This window comes from Artibeus jamaicensis, unplaced genomic scaffold (assembly GCF_021234435.1).
Source record: "Artibeus jamaicensis isolate MK-2021 breed Jamaican fruit bat unplaced genomic scaffold, CSHL_Jam_final scaffold_916, whole genome shotgun sequence".
Lineage (NCBI taxonomy): Eukaryota > Metazoa > Chordata > Mammalia > Chiroptera > Phyllostomidae > Artibeus > Artibeus jamaicensis.
The window spans coordinates 41,791,100-41,811,412 of record NW_026522059.1 but is presented as its reverse complement, the minus strand read 5'-3'; the positions used below and the strand labels follow the sequence as shown (position 1 = coordinate 41,811,412).

Genomic DNA, 20,313 nt, shown 5'->3' with positions numbered 1-20,313 from the left:
CTTGTAATTGACCCTTAGGCTTTGGTTCTTGAATGTTCCTCATGGTCCCTTTTCTGAGTTCTCTTGGCCGCTATCTCAGATCAGGCTCCCCATCCTCTGCCGTCTGATCATTGCAACAGCTTCCAATAGGTGTCCCACCAACAGCCCAGCCTTACGGTCCCTTACAAAACCGGATCAAAACACTCCGGAGTCTGTGACAGGAGGAATTTGTAAAATCTAAGCACGGTGCTCTTTATGAAACTTTTTTATGCACGAGATAAAGGCCCAGTGGGCTCCCAATACCTGCACAGTAAATCCCAAACCCTCTTTTCAGATTTTTTAAATTGTTGTTCAAGCACAGTAGTCTCCACTTTTACCCCCGCCCCCAACCCTGCCTCCCATCTTCCATCCTGCCCTCTTTGGCTTTGTCCGTGAGTCCTTTGTACGTGTTCCGTGACAACCCTTCCCTTTCTTTCCCCTGTTATTCCCCTCCCCCCACCCCTCTAGTTACTGTCAGTTTATTCTTTATTTCAATGTCTCTGGTCATATTTTACTTGCTTGTTTGTTTTGTTGATTAGGTACCACTTATAAGTGATATCACATGGTATTTGTCTTTCACCGACTGGTTTATTTCACTTAGCATAATGCTCTCCAGTTCTGTCCATGCTGTCCCAAAGGATAGGAACTCTTTCTTTCTGTCTGCTGCATAGAATTCCATTGTGTAAATGTACCATAGCTTTTTAATCCACTCATTTACTGACGGGCACTTAGGCTGTTTCCAGCACTTGGCTATTGTAAGTTGTGTTGCTGTGAACATTGGGGTGCGTAGGTTCTTTTGAATTGGTGTTGCATTGTTCTTAGGGAATAGTCACAGCAGTGGAAGGCACACCTTGCTCTCCTCTTCCCTGATGCGGCACTCCCCTCCAGCTTGTGCTTTTGTAAACTATACTTCTTGACCCACTGATAGGTTGGCAATTAATATAGCTGATCTAAGCTAGCAGGTTAATGAAATAGAATAGAATAGATGATCTATTTTCAACTGGTGTGCCACAAGAATTTTTAAAACATGTAACATCCTGACTATTTAATCAGGGGCACCGACCTCTTTTTTCTTAGATTGTCAAATAGAAAGATGACAATAACCAATACAATAATAGCTGTCCAGTGTGAGTGAACCAAAATTATATCTACTTTTTGTCAGATCGGCAAAAAATATATTTTTTGACGTGCCACAGAATTTTAGTAATTAGGTTATATGTGCCATGAGATGAAAAAGGTTGAAAATCCTTTCCAGTTCCATCCATGTTGTTGCAAAGGGTAGTAGCTCCTTCTTTCTCTCTGCTGCATAGAATTCCATTGTGTATATGTACCACAATTTTGGGGGACTGGAAAAGCATTATGCTGAGTGAAATGGACCAGGTGTTGAAAGACCAATACCATATGATCTCACCTTTAACAGGAAGCTAAACAACAAAACAAACAAGCAAGCAGAAAAAAAATACAAAGACACTGAAATAGAGAACAAGGGTACAGTGACCAGAGGGGAGAGGGGAGGGAATTTAAGGGGAAAAAAGGGGAGGGATTTGGAGGAACAAATAGGAAGGACACAGGGACGAGAACTAAGGGGGGTGGAAATGGGAGGGAGGTGGGGAGCACGGGGTGGGGGAGGCTGGGATGGGAGAAATAGACAAAAAACTGTATTTGAAAAATAACTAAATAAAATTTTAAAAAAAAGAAAAAGGTTGAAAATCGCTGGACTAAACTGGCCATTATCTATGAGATTATTGTTATCCAGAGTCAATGAAGAAACTGAAGCTTGATTAAGATAGCAGAGCTGGTTAGTTTCTGAAGGGTGTAGCTGGCCCCTTCTGAAGAACAGAGGAAGGGCTTGCCTCATTCGGAGATCAGTGGGATAGGAGGAAAGAGGACCAATCCACTGTGCTTCTTGTATCTCTCTCTTATTATACAGCTTATTTCAGAATTTAATCTCATTAAACAATGCATGTTCTATTGGGCAATTTCAGAACAGAAGGGAAGAAAGAATAGTGGATTAGGTTGTAAAGATGCTAGTTTTATCTCTGATACTAATTAGCTGATTACTCTGAATTTCTTTATTTATACAATGAGGGTAGTAATATTTATCCCATTTAGTTAGCATTGAATTAGAATAATTAATAGAAAAGTGTTAAATAATGGCATATCCACAGTATTACTATCCATTTGAGCTTTAGAGCACTTTTTAAGTACATTGTTTTATTCTCTGCCATATTGAGAAGTCGGTGAAAGGGATGTCACTCTAGCAGTTGATGTGCTAAGTCAGTGCACAAAATATACTGAATAACTTTCCTGAGTGAACCTGTGGTACATAAATGCCCTTCACATGCATTCTTTTGGCTTATCTGTCACCCTCCATAAATCTGTCCATTTGTAGTGTAGTACCTGTTCATCTTTTAACAGGAAAGTTTCTGTGATATGTTTACCCATTACCTTAATTCTTCAAAATGTAGTACAGCCGCTCAACATATAGCCATTTTCTAATGTCCAGTACTGTCTACTTGAGTGAGTAGTCTACACCTTCCTTATTGAATTGCAAGATAAGAAGTGCCCATCCAACTTTCCCGGGATAGAGGGACTCAAATGTATACACAGAATTTAAGAAGTCTTTTCCAGTGTTCTGGAGACAATCATTTCACATAGGAAAGCTAATTCAAAGAAGACCTTAGACGATCAGACTTGGCATTGAGGAAAATATTTCCCGTCTCAGCACTCAGGGCTCCACCTCACTTAGCTGCTTACACACTGGCGGCCGTTCAGGCCTCTGGACGTGGTACTAAAAACCAAGCAACGGAAAAAGGAGGTGTATGAAAGTTGATTTGACTTAATGTGTCTCACTAAATGATCAGTTTCTGATTTCACCAGAATAGCCTTTGCTATCTAACCCCTACCCAAAATAATACAAAACCATTCAGAGACCATGGTTTGCAGAAACTCTATTACTGTCATTGTTGGATAATTCAAATGATGATCAAACCACGGTCTGGAGTTCCTGGATCTGTCAAAGTCTGTGTAAATCCTGATGTCTGGTCACCTGTCTATGGACACGTAGTAACTGCTCTAAAATAGCACCTGCTTTAAGAGACTGGTAAACCAGCACCTGGCTGGTGTGCCTCAGTGGATTGAGTGCTGACCTGCAAACCATGGGGTGTTGCTGGTTTCATTCCCAGTCAGAGCACAAGTCTGGGTTGCAAGCCAGGTCTCCAGTAGGGGGCACATGAGAGGCAAACTCACACAGATGTTTCTCTCCTCTTTCTCCCTTCCTTCCCCTCTGTCTAAAAATAAAATAAATAATTTTTTTAAAAAAAGAGAGTGGCAAATTTCCAGGTTATTAGGACTCAATCTTGCCTCTCTGTGAAGTAGGATAATGATACAAATGCCAATGTCCCTTTTTTATCAGAGCCATAAAAAATATTCAAAAATTGCAGCTTAACACATAAGATCATAGTTTGGCCAAGGCCAGATCCATGAACACAGAAGTCGGGCATCACCAGCCTTAAGCATGGAATGTCTGTGGGGAACCGAGAGCTATGAGATTTTAGGGCAAAGGAACCATGGCTAATGGTGGTGGAGCTAAAGGCCACGTGGCCTTTCCAGACATAAAGAAACCCACTTAGTAACCCAAAACCTGCTCGACATGGCCCAGGATGTATCAACTTGGCTAAGAGTAATATTAATTAGAGCTTTTAAATTCCCACTTTCAGAAAAGATTTGAATCTTCATGGTTATAAAATACTTAACCTCACGAAATCCCAGACTGCTGGTTCTACAGATGACGGTGTCGGTCACACCATGTGCTTTAATTTTCCAGTCTTTTCAGAAACTATCATTTGATCAAGTGCTTTCTTATGATTGTGCCAACACGAGTAACCCCGTTTCAATCTTTCCTATTGCCTCTGACTCTAGTGAGCAGGGGGAGAGTCCAAGAGTCAGAATGAAAGGCAGCTCATCTTCCTGTGAAGTTGAATCTCCAAAGGCACTCACTCACTCCTTAAGAATGAATGAGCACTTGCCTAGCTTTTGAGGGGGGAGGGGAGCGCAGAAGCTTATTACAGACACAGTCTAGGTAAGTGCTCAGGAAAATGTTTGGTCGACTGGAGTTTTCACAGCTCTTTAACTACATGCAAATTATTGCCACAAATATCAGTAAGTACAAGCAAGTGTGCAAAAAACCATGGGAAGCATTAAGCATAATATATGGATCAGTAAGAAAACTACTGTTTTGAAGGTGTTTCTATTTGTTTGTGTCTATATTCTTTGGGCCTAAAATAAGGAAGCAGGGATACTTCTTGAGCTTTTGGAAGTATGTGTGGTTAATGTGAGGTATGGTTAAGATTCATAGATTTAGAGGAATGTTTCACCTTGGAGCCTGATAAAAGGACATGCTTGACCCCCAAGTAAGAATTGTTAAAACTCACTCCTTCCCCCTTGCCGTATAGCAACAGAATTTAGGCACAAAACATGCAGCCTCTTCCAACCTGTGTTACAGACATTGTACTTTACATGGTCAAATGATACTTTATATTTTGTTCCATAACTGTAATGAAGACTGCCAAGCTTTCTACAGTTTGATTGTGAAAATTACAATCCATAAGCAACATTTACATCATAACGAGTGTGTAAAACTGGGTTTGGTCTCCATTCAGGTCACATACCTAGGTCGTGGTGATGCTTCTCTCCCTCTCTCTTTCTCTCTGTCTCTTTCATTCCCTTCTTCCCTCCCTCTCTCTCCCCGAGAAACATATCCTTGGGTGAGGATTAAAAAAAAAGAAATGATTTTATTGTTCTTTACATCACTGCTTCCTGTTTGAAACTGGTGACTGGTTGGTTTTGCTTTCTCTGGGATGTCTCCTTAGCTTTATAATTTCTTGAATTCTCTACTTTTATTTAAACTTCAAGTTCTTCAAATGCCTCATCTATTCTTTTCTTTGCTACGGCCTCTGTATGGCTTCCTGCTTTGGGCCCCCTCGCCTTCCTCTCTGGCCCGGACGGCTTGCTTTCCTTTTAGGCTCCAGTCCAGTGTGGCCACTTCCCCTCACTGCTGTCCTTCCTCAGAACCACTGTTTCCCAGGTAGCATATTCAGTCGTGCGCGGGTAAATGTACAGCAATAAGCTCTCCCAACACACACACACACACACAAAAACCCTCATTTTTAGCCTTTCCCGATGTTCACGTTGTAGATATTCCCATAATTGCCAATGTCAAGTTCCCAGCTTAAGGTCACTGACCTTGGAGTTAGGAAGAGACACTTCTGACCCCCATCCCCAGCCCTGTGCCAGCAGTGTCAGCGCACCGTTGGTGAGACCCATTTTGACAGAGAGAGTTCTGAAATATATTCATACTTCTCCTGAGTTAACAAAGCAACCAGAATATCATTTAATTTCATTTAGTGGCTCTGGGCCATTATCGTTAATGTCAGGCTCTGAGGTGAGAAGTGAGGTCTCTAGAGGATGACACATAGAAGATATTTGCATATAAACTAAATGTCTAAAGAGCTTAACATAACATTTAGATTAAAAATTAAGTAAAAATTGCAGTGACATTTTATTTTTGAAAGACTTTTTGATGTCATTGGTGGACTTTTTTAAATATAATACTCAGCCCTGGCTGGGTGGCTCCATTGGTTGCAGTGTTGTCCCATGCACCAAAAAGTGTGGGTTCGATCCTCAGTCAGGGCATGTACCTCGGTTGTGGGTTCAACCACTGTCAAGGTACATACTGGACACAACCCATCTGTGTTTCTCTATTACATTGGTCTCTCTCTGTCTCTCTGTCTCTCTGTCTGTCTGTCTCTCCCTCCTCCTTCCTCCTTTTCTAAAATCAATAAACATACCCTTAGGTGAAGGTTTAAAAATAAAAATGCAATACAATACTCAAACTTGTGTTCATGGGTACAGTCATTGTAGCTGCCTCTCACCTGGTCTGGTGTGGTTCTGGTTGGCATGATCCCCCATTTGATTTTCTTAATGGCCTTGTGTTTGTGCCCTCATTTCAAGGCACCATAGGTCCATTTTTAAGTTATCAAAATAAACATTAATAAATAGAGAGATATAGGTCTTTCAATAAGGAATGTGGATTTTCTGATAATTGCTGTTAATGTGGCTTATATTCATTAGGCATGCTTTCTTTAACATCATAAAAGAGAATGCTATCCGTAATTTTTCTGACAGAAAAAAATGATTTTTTCTTTGTTTGAAAAGTTCACTTTACAGGTTTTTGTGATGTGCAACAACTTTAAAATAGGTTGCTTCTCAAAATAAATTGCCTGCAGTTGCTGCTGCGTTCTAGGGAAAGCTTCCTGGGACCAAATTGGAGTCACAAGTAGAGACAAACAGAATTGAAACCGCAGTGGGTGCTGCTCCTTATCATGCTCTGATTATTTCTTTTTAGCCATTCCTGTGCATCTCCCATCCCACCTGTGAGTGCGGGGTGGTGACAAATCACTTGACAATCAGGAAATACCCATGAAATGAATGTGGTTCCGGTTGGTTGTCTGTAGCATTTGCTCTTTTCTCGTCCACAGCTTACTGAAGGTGAATCTTAACCAAGGTAGATTTGCTTACTGGATGGTGGACGTGTCTTTATGTCCAAAGAAATTAAAGCTATTCAGGCATATACCTGCCATATAACTAGAAAAACACCTAGGGTACCATTTTCATTTCAAATCTGCAGTTTCTAGGGCCGTAAGTATGGCTAATGGTTGGATCATTTTATTAGAATTACTATTATATCAAAGTAAATCTAGAAAAATGCTTGAAATGTGTGAGAATAGTGTCCAAATACAGCAGGTGGAATCATAAATTTTTTAGATATAGAATGTAATAAATATTATGTGTACACGATAATAGCATTGTTGGTGTTCACTGGACTATACAAAAATTCATCTCTTCCATCATAAATGCTTTCTGGGTGTATTTTAAATATATTTTGGAACTATTTAAAAATGTAGTTTGTATCATGCAAATACAATAAACTATGGCATATCCGAAATTGCTATGGTTCTATACTATTTATCTGGATATTCAAAAAGGATGACTCTGCCTAACTTAAGATGGATTTTCATGAAGGTAAACAATCTCAAAAAATGTGATTCAAAGGGATTCTTTAGTTTTTCATGAGGTCATTGAGCTCAGAGGAACTCAATAAAATAAGCTTCATTTTGAAAAAGTAGTTGGTCATATCATTATCATCAGTGACAGCCCAATGAGAGGAAAATAAGCAAAACAGAAGATTTGACCATTTATGTTTCAAGAGGAAGGCAGGGGTGGTAGGAGGGTTGTTTTTTTTTAAACAATACTCATTCTAGCATTGCCAGTCTGGAGTTACTGTTCCAAATATGTTATACTAAGCCAACCATTTTACTAAAAATAATGATGAATTACTATCATAAAATATAGTGTCATAAAATATCTGTCTAGATTTTTCTAGTATAGAAAATGATTTAAGGAGTATAGCTCTCCAGGTAGGTTTAAAACCTATTGATACTTGAAGTCATAATGCTCAAAGTTATCTTAGGAAGTTTTCTGAGAAAAGCTATATGAAACAGGTACCACAACTCTAGCGCTAATGCTGTCCATTACTGTGAAGAAGAACATGCAGACTTCTCTAACTGGAACAAAGATGACAATGGAATGATTATGCTTGGGTGAGGTGCTCATGGGCTCTCCTTGCTTTGTTTTTCAGCTTTCGGCATTGGAGAGGCAGATCTTTGACTTCCTTGGTTTCCAGTGGGCACCTATTCTTGGAAATTTTCTACATATAATAGTGGTCATACTGGGTTTGTTTGGGACAATTCAGTACAGACCCCGATACATCGTGGTGGTAAGTCTCATTTTTACCATGTCTGTTCATATAAACACTACAGAATTGCTGTAAGGAGGTGAATGATCGAAGTAGCTCCCTCGGCGATGACACAGCATTGCCGTTGTAGCCATCACAGACTGAATTCTGTTAGGCATCGATTACCTGTGGACAGGGTGACAGTGAATGTTTACAAAGACAGCAAAGTGACATGTCTGTAAATGTGAGACTCACAGTGCTAAGTTCAAGTCTCACAGGAACCATGTTTAAATTTCAAGTGGAGTTTGGGTAGATAGAATAAGAAACCTGTTAAGGTCTTGATGTTACGACGAGATGTAAATATACATTAGCTGTCGTTTAAATTGACATGTAACACCCTGCAAAGCTAACCTACCTAGCCATAACTGTTTGTTAACTGAAAACAATAATGTAATATAATTGTCATTGATTTAGGACACTACCAATGCATGTATTAAAGGTTATTCAGTACTTGCCTCTACTGTATTTTATGTAGTGTGTTATTGAACACTTCCCATTTTGTTAAAAGAAATTTGCAGTGTGAATCCATGCTGCAAACTACATCAAACAGGGTCAGCACGCCCCTCCTTTGGAGGACAACTGGACAAGGTGTATGTGGTGAGCCACAGTGAAGTGGAAGTTCTCCACAGTAATTAGTTTCCTATGAAAAGAACGTAATATTTAGGCTGCATGTACAAGAAGGTTGTAAGAAATAACAAGCATAGATAAATCATTGTAAATAGAAATGGCATGCTCTAAAATGCTCACTAAGCCAGAATTAATATACAGTATTCAGTAGAATTATGCAATATTTTCTTGTAATATTGCCTCATTGGAAGAAAACCTAGACTTTAAAGTATGCCATCTTTCCATTTTGATTTAATCCACTCACATCTATAGAAAAGAATAAAATTAGAAAATTTTCCACAAATGCATTAATTCTCTAATTTGAATCTCAAAATTGGCCCTTTGATACCTTTCATCATGTCCCAGAGTGAAGGTCAGTGCCCCCAGCACAGACTTCATACTCATAATGGCTGCCCAAGGGTGCAACAGTGACTGACATCACTCTGCAGGTCTGCAGTCTTGCTCTCCATTTCTCCTCTGAGCCTCTGCTAAGCTGTGGCATAATATACTACAAAGGTGTCTCATGGAATTGGACTTGCAGTACAAGATGCTTTATATACATAATATCAAATGTTGTTGGATTTTATGTTCTAGTTCATTGCAATGAACACAGAGCACTCTTATTTAGTATGAACTTTTTTATTTTACGATGTTGGTGTTCTGCTGAAGCACAAAGTGCCAGAGGGCTGTGAAGCCAGTGGCCTCTGTGGGATGAAATTGTTGGCATACATTAGTAATATTAACTAGTCCTGTGGCCCCTACCCTCTAAACCTCAGTTCTTCATGCTCTCCACATAACTATCTATGCTGAGGCATCTGCATTCTCTCTCCTGTACATGGACTTCTTGCTTGCAGTCAGCCATTGTCCCTTCCAGTGGGTCCTTTGCTCTTTTCCTGAACCACTGGCTTAAAGGCCATAATGAACTCTCAGCAGGATAAAATACAAGAATAATCTCTGTTGACCAAACTGACCAAACTCAGGTCTCACAATCAGTTTTTCCTTCTTTCATTCCTTTCTTCTCCCCTTCCACTCACCCTTCTTCCCTTTTTCTTTATTGACTTCCCTCCTTCCTCTGTATTTATGTATTCACTTAAACCTTGTATATTGAGTTTCTGCTGTGTGTTTGGCATTGTTTTAGGTGCAGGGCACATTGGTGAGCAAACACAAACATTGCTATTCTGTCCCCCTGAATCATCCACAAAATGGTTAAACTGTAACCGTGACAAGGAGCACACGTGCCATGAGGTGTGTAACGTGGACATCCATCTGATCCAGCAGCAGTGAATGCAGAGCAGAGAGCTACAGTGTGAGTTTAAGTTCACCAGGAAAGAAGGGACTGGAGGGGTTTAGGCAGGAAGCACTGTAAGGCACATAGTAGGATGTCTGGAGCACTAGTTCCCATTCACTCACTAAGCATTTATTGAGAACCAACTGCACTGTGATAGGGTTGAACAAATAGAAAAGAATGTAAATTCCAGGCACCCCGCTCTCCAGGAGCTCATTAAGCAAGGTGTGCGGAGGCACAGGGTGCGGGGTCTCTGGAGAATGAAAACAGTGTTGAGGCAGAGGCCTGGGGAGAAGATGCGCCAGCCTCAGCAACATAAAAGGACGGCAAGTTTGTGCCCTCAGTGTCCTGGGCCCCCCCATTTCTACCTGCTCTCCAGCCTCATGTGTATAGCTGTGCCTGGTGTTCATGCCCAGTTCTAGCAACCTTTTCTCCTTCATATGCACGCGTCTTTCCACATACTACCTCCTCTCGCCACTTGGGATGAAGTGGGCTTTCCTCAGACCACATGCTGTTGTTTGCCTCCTCTGCACACATCCGGGACACCTTATGCTCCTTACCTACTTGGGAAGTGGGGAATCATTTTTCAACTGAATGGTCACCCCTTAAAAGCCTTACCTGATCACCCCTGTCTGGGATAAGTGCCACTTCTTCTCTGCTGTCTTAGATTTTGCAGACTCTTTCTCTCCTAGCTCTCTACACCACAAGTGCCAAACACAAGGCCCCAGGGCCAAATCCGGCCCTCCACCTTGTTTTATCTGGCCCGGTACCTTGTTTCTACCTGGCAGCAGCACCGAGCTCCCAGCCCCTAGTTAAGGAGTAGTTACATTTATACAGTCCTAAAATTATATTTGGCCCTTTGAAGGCAACCTGCAAGGCCGATGAGGCCCCCAGTGAAAATGAGTTTGACACCCCTCTTCTACTCAGTCACCGTCCTTGCCTGCGGCCCACCTCACCGCTCCAACAGGGTTCTCCTGCCAGGCAGACCAGGAGTATCCATTGCTGTGTTCCAGGTCTATCCCAGTGTGCTTAATACTTGATTGAACAAATAGTAAGTGAATTAGATATGTTACTGGATGAAGTGATTTTACAGGATGAACAGGAAGCAATTTCTAATTCAAGAACATGTCTGAGTTCAACAAGAAAACTTGGCCTTACTGCCTTGCTCATCTCAATCTGACTTGAGGAGTCACATGAAAAAAGAGTGTGCGCTACTCTGCCGACACCTACGTCAATCAACTTATTTTTTCCTAAGCATTATAATATCTCGGGCTCCTGCCACTGTAATTAAGGAGGTCTCACAGCACAGGCTATCGCAAAAACTTGCCCAAATCACCAAATGAGAGAGTAATAATTCCCCCTTGGATACTGTCACTACTAAAAAGGTATAATTTGCTATTTTTCTGTGTATTTTTAGAATACAAAACAACTTTGTCATATAGTACTCTTTTACTGATTAAAATGTATTTGAAGCTATGGTGCAAGGTGGCATACATACATTTGGGATAACAAGTGTAGTTGAAGCACCTGAACGCACCTTTTGTGTTTCTTTAGCTAGAGGCAAAATGGAGCAGAGTGTGGGCTGTGAAATCCTATTTAGCAGTCATAAATTACTGTTCTATAATCAGCCGTTCACTCCTATTTACTCCTATGTCAGATGTTCAACAATCTTACTTATGAATTCCAAAATGGCGCTGTGCCCTAGAATTATTTAAATCATTATTATTTCCTGGGCAATAAATTAATTTAATCAAGCAGTTTTCAATTAATTTAAAGGTGAGAAACATTAGCTAATGTAACATATTTTAAATAAAGATTAATATTAAAGTGAAAATTAACTCAAAATTGCCTTTAAAATAAAAAAAAAGCCACGTAAATTTTCCAGGCCCACAGTTTAGTCACTTGAACGTTTATGCCAATGCTCATGTACAAAGGACAGCCACTTGCTTTAAATTTAAATTGTTCTATAGGAAAATTTCCCTGCTATGTCATTTGTCATTATACATCTCCTTCCTGGGCCACTGCCCAATATGATAGTTATGGGTATTAGCTTTCCATTTTGTCGGTGCCAGATTTAAATCCTCCCCCAGCAGTTATTGCTGCGAACACTTAGCACATTTATTTGCTTTCTTTGTACCATAGTTAATTTGTAAAAACCTGATTCATAGTTGTTTTTAAGAATTATATAAAGTTCGTGACTGGCTTAGTATAACCTAACAGAGATAGTGCTTAATAAATAATTGAGCTGTGTAATGCCTTCTTTGTTTCTAACCTATTGTACAGAACATTTCATCTGATTGACACACATATGAATGAATGAATGAGTGGGCTTTCCAGCCATTGGAAGGCAAACAAGGTTAGGAAGTAAAAACAAATCGTGTTACAGACTAATTGCTCAGTGGCAGAGAAACAGACTGCAAGGCTTCTGAAGTTCATTTCAATTAAAAAAGGCTGAAATATCTTCATAAAACTGGAAAGTAGTTCCACAACCACGTAGATCACATGAACTTTTAAAAAAATGTTTAGTCTTTGCCTATGTGAATTAGGATTTAAAATATGTGTGCTTCACTTAAAGTAGGATAAATAGGTAGATAGATGATAGGTGATAGATAAGTATAGAGTGGCTTTGTTTTTGTTTTATCTTTTCTGTTGGGAAGTTAAGTTTTCTATACTGTAAATATATTTACCTAGATATGTGAACATGAAGGTGTGCTCCATGATAATCAAAGAGCATTTAAAATGTTTTTATCTCTTTATTCTTCTTCTTTCAATTGAATTGTAAATAACATAACCCACATCAAAAAAGAATACATAGCCCTGGCTGCTGTGGCTCAGTGGATTGAGCACCAGCCTGCAAAAACCAGGGTCACCGGTTTGATTCCCAGTCAGGGCACATGCCTGGGTTGTGGGCCAGGTTCCCAGTAGGGGGCACATAAGAGGCAACCACACATTGGTGTTTCTCTTTCTCTCTTGCTCCCTCCCTTCCTCTCTCTAAAAATAAAGAAGTAAATTCTTTTTTAAAAAAGAATGTCCTTGATAAAAACATAAAAATTATTTTTTAAAAAAAAATACATATGCTGTCCTAAGAGTTCTTGCCTAAGTGAAACTATTTATGGACGTATTTGTATTGCTAGAGATTTCTTTCCCTCTGTTTCCATGTAAAGACTCGCGTCTTATGTGTGCACTGAGGTACACAGTTCTTACCTTATTACAATCCAGAGGTTAATCATACAAATTATCTTTGTATGAGGAGAAAGAAACTTACATTGTTTCTCTAAAAAATGATGTTCATATCATACAAACATATTAATCACAAAATGCAAAAGAAGCCATCATTCCAAAAACATTGTCAGTTACAGAATACATACAAATGAAATAAATTTCTGGTAAACTGATAGCTCAGTGAATTGATTATTTGATAAATTGCAACATTAGGTGGTTTGTTAACTCTCCAACTAATCTACAGTCCTTTTCTTAAGATTTTTTAAAAGTGAAATTATCACATAACCCATAAGCACCCCAGTTCTGGCGTCAAACTGTTTGAGTTTCCGTCCCAACAGTGACGTGAGGTTGTAAAACGACCCCCTCCCTACCTCGGTTTTGGTGTGATGACTGAATAAACTGATCTGTGTAAGTGCTCAGCACAGTACCAGGAACACAGAAAGCAGAGTAGTAATCACTCTGGTGATTAACAATTTAGCAGCTGATGGTTGGAGTCTGTTCAGACTGGGGATTTCATCTCTGAAAGTTCAGAAGTGGCATCAATAGTGCAGCTGGAGAGAGATCCTGCACTTCAATCACTACACTTGTGCTCTGATTTTTAAATAGATTCGCTTTGTAATGCATTTGTGATAACTACGAGTTGATCGACATTCCAAAAAAATTTACTTAAGGGTTAGGTTTGTAGTCCTAAAAATTAAAATTACATGGCTTTGCAGTTAATTCAGCTTATTTCTTCCTTTAGTCTTGATTTAGTTTATGTCCTTTTCTTAACCTTTATTAGTGGTTTTTTGAAAATCACTTAGTGGTCTGCAATCTCTGTCATTCTGACATGCTCATAATTAGATTGATTTAGAGTGAAAAACATCAGATACCAGATTCCATCTTATTAGCAACAGTTTTAACATGGTTATGGTTACTGTGACCCGATCAGTTTGCAGAGTATACACTGCGAATGTAGTTTAGCTATTTTCAACAGTCGTGGGCACATGTTGTGGTTCAAAAGTGTATGTTTCAATGCATTTGGCATATTTTTTAAATGTCCAAGGTCACTTATATTAAATGATACTAGTAACAGAAGATGTCAACAGAGAATCAATATATCTGTAAATACTAAAAGCCTTGATATATTGTTTAACTTGTTTTCCCTTTTTAACATAGTTCCAGCTTCTCTGAATTTCTAGTGATTTTGAGACCTTAACTCATTATTTTAATTGCATTATTTAAAAAACTAATAATCAAAACCCGTTTTCCAGAAAGAAAAAAGATATCAAATGTACCCAATTATAGAACTACACAACTACATGTGATTATTTTGAAAGCCTTTTGAAAATTATAAATAACAGAAAGACACAAAATGTAAATTAAATTTTATAAATAACTAAAGGCTAGATTTCTAATGGGAACATAGCTATTTTGTATGGGATTTAAAATTTATAGTTATATTCCTTGACACAGCATAGAATAAGCTAGTGAAATGATTTCTATATTTATTTTAATTTGACAATAGTATGTGATGATTGTAATCATGAATAAAAAGCAATCATGTAATTAGTATGCTCCTTTAAAAGATTAAGAATTCGTAGATTTTTGTGGTAAAGTAAAAATAAATGAGTAAGCCATTTTTTGGGGTCTGCTAATGATGTTCCCATGGTAAGTACCATGCTCAGTCATGTAAGCTGACTTATGTGTCAGTTTTCTGAGCCTCAGGTTCTCCATGTACTTACAAAAATAACTGGATGAATTGAGCCCTTAGACCTCCTCCATTAATTCAAACTGACTAATACACTTCTTAGTTCATACTACACTAACAAAAGCAATGAATCAGTAAGGCGAGCATATTTAGAGTTTGTTGGATGTGATCGAAAGGGATTTTCCCATTATTATTAAATGTGTTGTTCATTTGCTCATTTTTATTCTTATTTATTATTTCTGTGCTTTTAAAAGATATTTTACTTGATGATATCCCATTGCAAGAGCATATTAGAGGTACACATTTCAGTCTTAACAAAATAGTATAACAGGTGAAAGTGTGTTAATTTTACTCCACACAACACATCCATTTTCAAACATGATTCTTCTCACTTAGAGATCGGGAAGGAATGGATTTTGCCTAGCATTTTCTGAAACTTGACAATTTAACATTATAACCAAAAATTAAATAGATAAAGAGATAGCCACCAAAATTTGCATGGCTGCATTCCCTGGAAAAGCTAATACTCAGAAAACAAAAAAGCTAATACTCGGAAAACAAAAATCAAGTCAGTGGTGGATGTAACCTGTATCTGCAAGTGAGCAAAACACTTTAAAAATAAATCTAGCTCTATTGGCATTTACTGAAAGCAGTAGAACTATTGCATTTTTAATTTCTAGCGATCTTAGGGGACCTCACAAGGAGCACTCTTCCCTGAGCATTGCCCTGTTTCCTCCCAGAAGACAGACTTACTGACATTTTGTTATTGATTTATTTAGTATACATGCCTTTCATCTCCATATTTTTCTTCTTTTTCCCCCACCCTCTCGCTCTCTCTCTAGTACACAGTATGGACTGCCCTCTGGGTCACCTGGAATGTGTTCATTATCTGCTTTTATTTGGAAGTAGGTGGGCTCTCTAAGGTAAGTTTATCATGCTTTTAAAATACGCTTTAGAAAGAGTACGCTAATAAATAACTAGTATGACTGCATATTATTATATACATAAGTGAAGTAGTCTAAGTAACATTACAAATGGAATACTAATAAAAAATGAGTCTAGATGCCATTCAGGAAGTCATGACCTGGGAGGGCAGTATGTAATGGAACTGCAAACCACTGGCCAGGGTTCAGTTTGTAAGCTGGAGTGAATCCCGTGTGTCCTCACGGCCACTGCAGAAAGGCCGAGTGGCGTGACATCCACAGTTCCCAATGCGAAGTGAAAGGATGGTTTTGAGTATTTGTCTTTTTTGAACTGAGAAAATAAATTAAGATATTAATGTAACAAATATGAAAAGCAAGACTCTCCCTTTGCTTCAATAATAATTCTAAAAAAAAGTGCTCGACAAAGAATGAAAACCGCAGATATTTAAGTGGAACCTATGTTTACTAACAACGAAGTACATCAGTGTGGTGGTCCCTCCTTTGAAATCCTGATCAGAGAGAGGAGTTGTCTTAAAATCACGACGCGAACATCATCGCTGCCTGTCTGGAAGCAGTATCAGCAGACTTCACTGTCTGCGCTATGGCTGTGCCCAACTGTCTTCCAATTCCCACCCAAACGTAAAGTGTCTCCGGTTAAGTTTCTAGGTTTGTTTCTTAAACATCTTTCTCACAAACCAGAACGTTTACTTATAGAGATGAAAGAAACTCAGCAGTATAATCACAAAAGAATAAGAAAGCTGTAATTAATTTTCTAGATTTTTCTTATCAACTGTATTTGTGCTTATCCCATTGTTATATGAGAGTCTCGAATGTACTAAGTGACACAGTGGTCTTCTACTAGCATTTGTGGTTTTGATCTTAGAAAATCTGCTGCAACCAACACAGATGTTTTCAGGACTGTTAGGCTCCAAGGAAGTCCATGTGGTAACGAAGAAATTTTTACCTAGCCAGCCAGCAGACATCCCTAATGGATTTTCTCCAGGAACTCCAGAGAAAGTTACCCTTTGTCCTAGATTATAATAACTTTATAATTAGAACTTGTCATCATTTTCTCATATTGGCAAATGTTTCAGGAACCCGAAATGACAGTTCTAATACTGAGTTCATACAAACTCCTAACTCTGTTTAATATTTATGCTACTAATCGCCTTTCACCACTAATTTCTAAGACAGGAAAAAAATACTTAAATGAGTGCCCAGTTATCATCTGTAACATGCAGATTAGAAAGCAATTTTCAAATGCAAATCTTATGAATAATATAATTATGGAATAATAAGCATAGCATTTTTCAACACCTAGCACTTTGTATCTTGTGATTGGGAGAGTCATTTGAAATCGTAATTTATTTCACTGCGTGGAAATTCTCTTTTATTTTCTTCCACATGAAGTGATTTAGAGTGAATTAGACAGAGGAGTGTTATCCTGTGGCATTGGCATCTCAGTGTGTTGAAGGGAGGCTGAATTTCAAATCATAAGTCTTGTTCAAATCTTGTCATTAGCACTGACTAACTCTGGGCCCTTGGGCAAATCCCTTAACCCTCCCAAGTCTCTGTGACATATAAGAATGGGACCAGCTTTGCCAATAGTGATAATCATGATAATTGTTGGGTTTTTAGCATTATTTAAGTATATCATACGTGGTAACTCAGGTAAGCTTCCAAACAAGCCTGTGAAGTTATAAAAAATGAGTAATAATAATGGCATTTGTTTGCTCCACACAAATCTGATTTTCTTCCTCTGCTCCAAGTCTCTTTTACGAACTGTTTTTCTGATATCATCAATGTGTGTGTGAAGGGCTTTTCTTCTCATGCCTTGGATACAAAATTATAAAACATGTATATAATTGTGTTGCTTGCTCATCTTATTCTCCATTAAAATTCTATTAAGCAGTCAGTCAAGTATGCTAGGCATTAAAAGTTTAGACAAGTCCAAAAGGAGCATCTTGAAGGTTCTCTGTTGGTCTCCCTCTACCTACCACATCAAAGGCTGGTGACATTTCCCTGGTTAGCCAGTGTAGCCTGAATTCCAGTCTGTAGGAAATCTATTCTGGAAAGCAGAGCACAGAAAAGTGCCCCAGACAAACCCAAGCACCCTGCTACTTGCCCAGGTTGGGCTCTATAAGAAATTCCCTGTCCATTTGTGCTGGTTCTTATACTAACTTTCTAGGGCTCTCTATTTCCTGTTAGTCCATAAAGATATTTCTTGGAATTAACCACTTGAACATAATAATAGAAGCCTCCTTGTTCCCTGATTTTGGCCCAAAGTATTTATTATAAAATAGTGAGTCTTTCTCCAAACACTGGATTCAAATGAATTTCCCCAACAACTCTGTGCACTTGTGTGTCGTTCCAATGACAGGCATTTCCAGACCATTCTTACTAATGGAAAGGATACATTCTTGTGGTCACAGACAGTCACAGACCTGGCCTGTCCCGGGGACCCTTGATCAGAGCCTCCAGATGTTCCCTTCGTTGTTACCTTCCAGCCAGCTCTGCTTTGTGTGTCGGTTGTCGTGATCTTGAGGGTACTGATTCATTTCCAGAACTTGAAGAAAATGAATGTTTTAGAGGATGTGTACATATACGGTGGGGTCAGGATGACTGTGGGTAGCTGCTAACCAAAGATTACTTACATAACCTACCGGAGCCTCAGCTTCCTTTTCAGCAAAATGGAAGGAAAACCACAGCACTAATTTTACTGGATTGATGGAAGAATTAAATAATGCATAAAAGTGACTGAGGATCTTGGCACATTGTGAGGTTTCAGTATGTGGTGGTTCTTATAATTGCCACCAACATCATCATCTTGATTAATAATGAAAAAATTAACAGACATCACAAGCTCCATCCTGAAATCCTTTGAGACCTATATTAATACACAAGAGCTGTAAAAGGGAGTAATGTGGTGCTGAGTGACTTGCTTAAAAAATAAGTAACAGTCCCTTGTGATAGGACCTCAGATCTTCATATTGACTTCACAACTGTAACACTATTAATTAAATTCTTTCTCTCAACATGTAAATAGCCGTTTTGAAATACTTCTACAGCTAGATTCCCCTTGTGTCCCGACTGCACTCCCTGGGAGAACTTGACACATCTTTAGACGTCTCTAAGGCTGTTTTTCCTGCTACACTTTAAGATCAGCAAGGGCACAATTAATAAGTTATTGCTGCTTCTTTGGAAGTTGTGGGACTTGAAATCACCTTTTCCTCCCTAGAAATATGTTCAGAATGAAAACCCAGCTCATTTGCTACATTTAAAGACACTGAAAAAGAAGTTATATTGAGAACTCAAGTTGTACTTTCTTAATTCCCCAGGTCTTAGGCTGTTGTCTTATGGCATCTTTCTGATTACTCCAAACTGTAAAAAACTTTAGGCTAATATTTCTTCTAATGGATTTTTCTGGAAAGATGCCTGGAACTTACACATTAGCAACCCTAGAGCATATTCAGTGTGTCATATACACACAGAATTCAGAATGTGTATGGCTATATATGAGCATAGCTGAGACATAAAAAAAAAAAAGAATGCAAAGAAATCCTAAGGAGCTTTATCTCATATTAATGGCGAGCTTTGATTCGAGTCTGTCTGACAACCGATAGGCAGGGGACGGGGCGAGGAGTGAACTCGCCTCACAGACGCCCTGCGCTCTGCCGGCGCTTTGCTTTCACACACAGGAAAACCTTCATGCATTTGCTTCCCTGTGTCATGCTTCACCGACTGCATTTTTTCCACAGTGACCTGATTTTTGGGTATTTTGACTCTTAAATAAAGTTAAACTGTTTCCCCAAATGGCAGTAACAGTACTTCTCGTCCTGCTGGGACTCACATAGACACCACTGTTCATGAGGGTCCTCTTCCTTTGCCATATTTCACCTGCACAGCCAGACAGTGAGATTCTTTTGCAAGGTTTATTCTTATTGTCTAGCCAAAATCATTCCTTTAGACTTGGAAAGTTCTCTTCTCTGATCAAGACTCATTTTCCTTCAGGGTTGGATTCTTCCACCAACTTTGGCTTTGGGCAATTCCATTCAAGTAGGGAAATTTCAGATCATTGATTCAGAGTCCTCTGTGCAAACAATTGCACAGGAAGCAGAAGTCTCAGCTCCCTTGAGCTGTGCACTGTCCGTCTGTTATTTATATAAACATTCTAAATATTTTGTGTGTCAAAAAACCCTTTTTCTGATAGCAGTTTCAAACTAAATTAATGAGGTATAGTATATTTCTTTTCTGGATTCAAACAAATAAAGCTTACTGAATCTAGTAATGAGTTTTAAACTTAAATTTACCTTTTTCTTTGGACGATTTCTTCCTACATGGATATTTTTCAAAAGGAACCTTGAAATGTGATGTCTACAGAGGGCTGAAGCTAGGTACAGTGCACCTTTATTCAAGAATAATGTATCAGCAAATGACAGAGAAATAGCACCATAGAAACCCACCCAAACTATGCCTACTTTCAAAACTCAAGAATGATATCTCATTAACTATATCATGAAGTAAACGGCACATTTATATCAATGAGACACTTTGGAAAATACATAAACTGTTTCTGTTTACTAGAATAACAAAATGCTACAGATTCTGAACATGTTAGTACATATTTATCCCACTATCCTGCAAGAATGTTTTTGTGACATTGACTGGGGGCTGGTGGAGGTGGGAGTGGTATCTATTCAGTTACTAAACATTT

At 38.8% G+C, this 20,313-nt stretch overlaps 1 protein-coding gene across 2 annotated transcripts in view; it reads left to right on the top strand.

Annotated features, from left to right (window-relative positions):
• The window catches only part of NKAIN3 (sodium/potassium transporting ATPase interacting 3), a 536,135-nt gene that overhangs the window by 250,176 nt on the left and 265,646 nt on the right, over positions 1-20,313 (top strand). For both annotated transcript variants that reach the window (XM_053661236.1, XM_053661235.1), the window contains exons 2-3: positions 7,718-7,855; positions 15,519-15,599. In XM_053661236.1, coding sequence (XP_053517211.1) covers positions 7,718-7,855; positions 15,519-15,599 — 219 coding nt within the window. The remainder of the gene's footprint in view (positions 1-7,717; positions 7,856-15,518; positions 15,600-20,313) is intronic.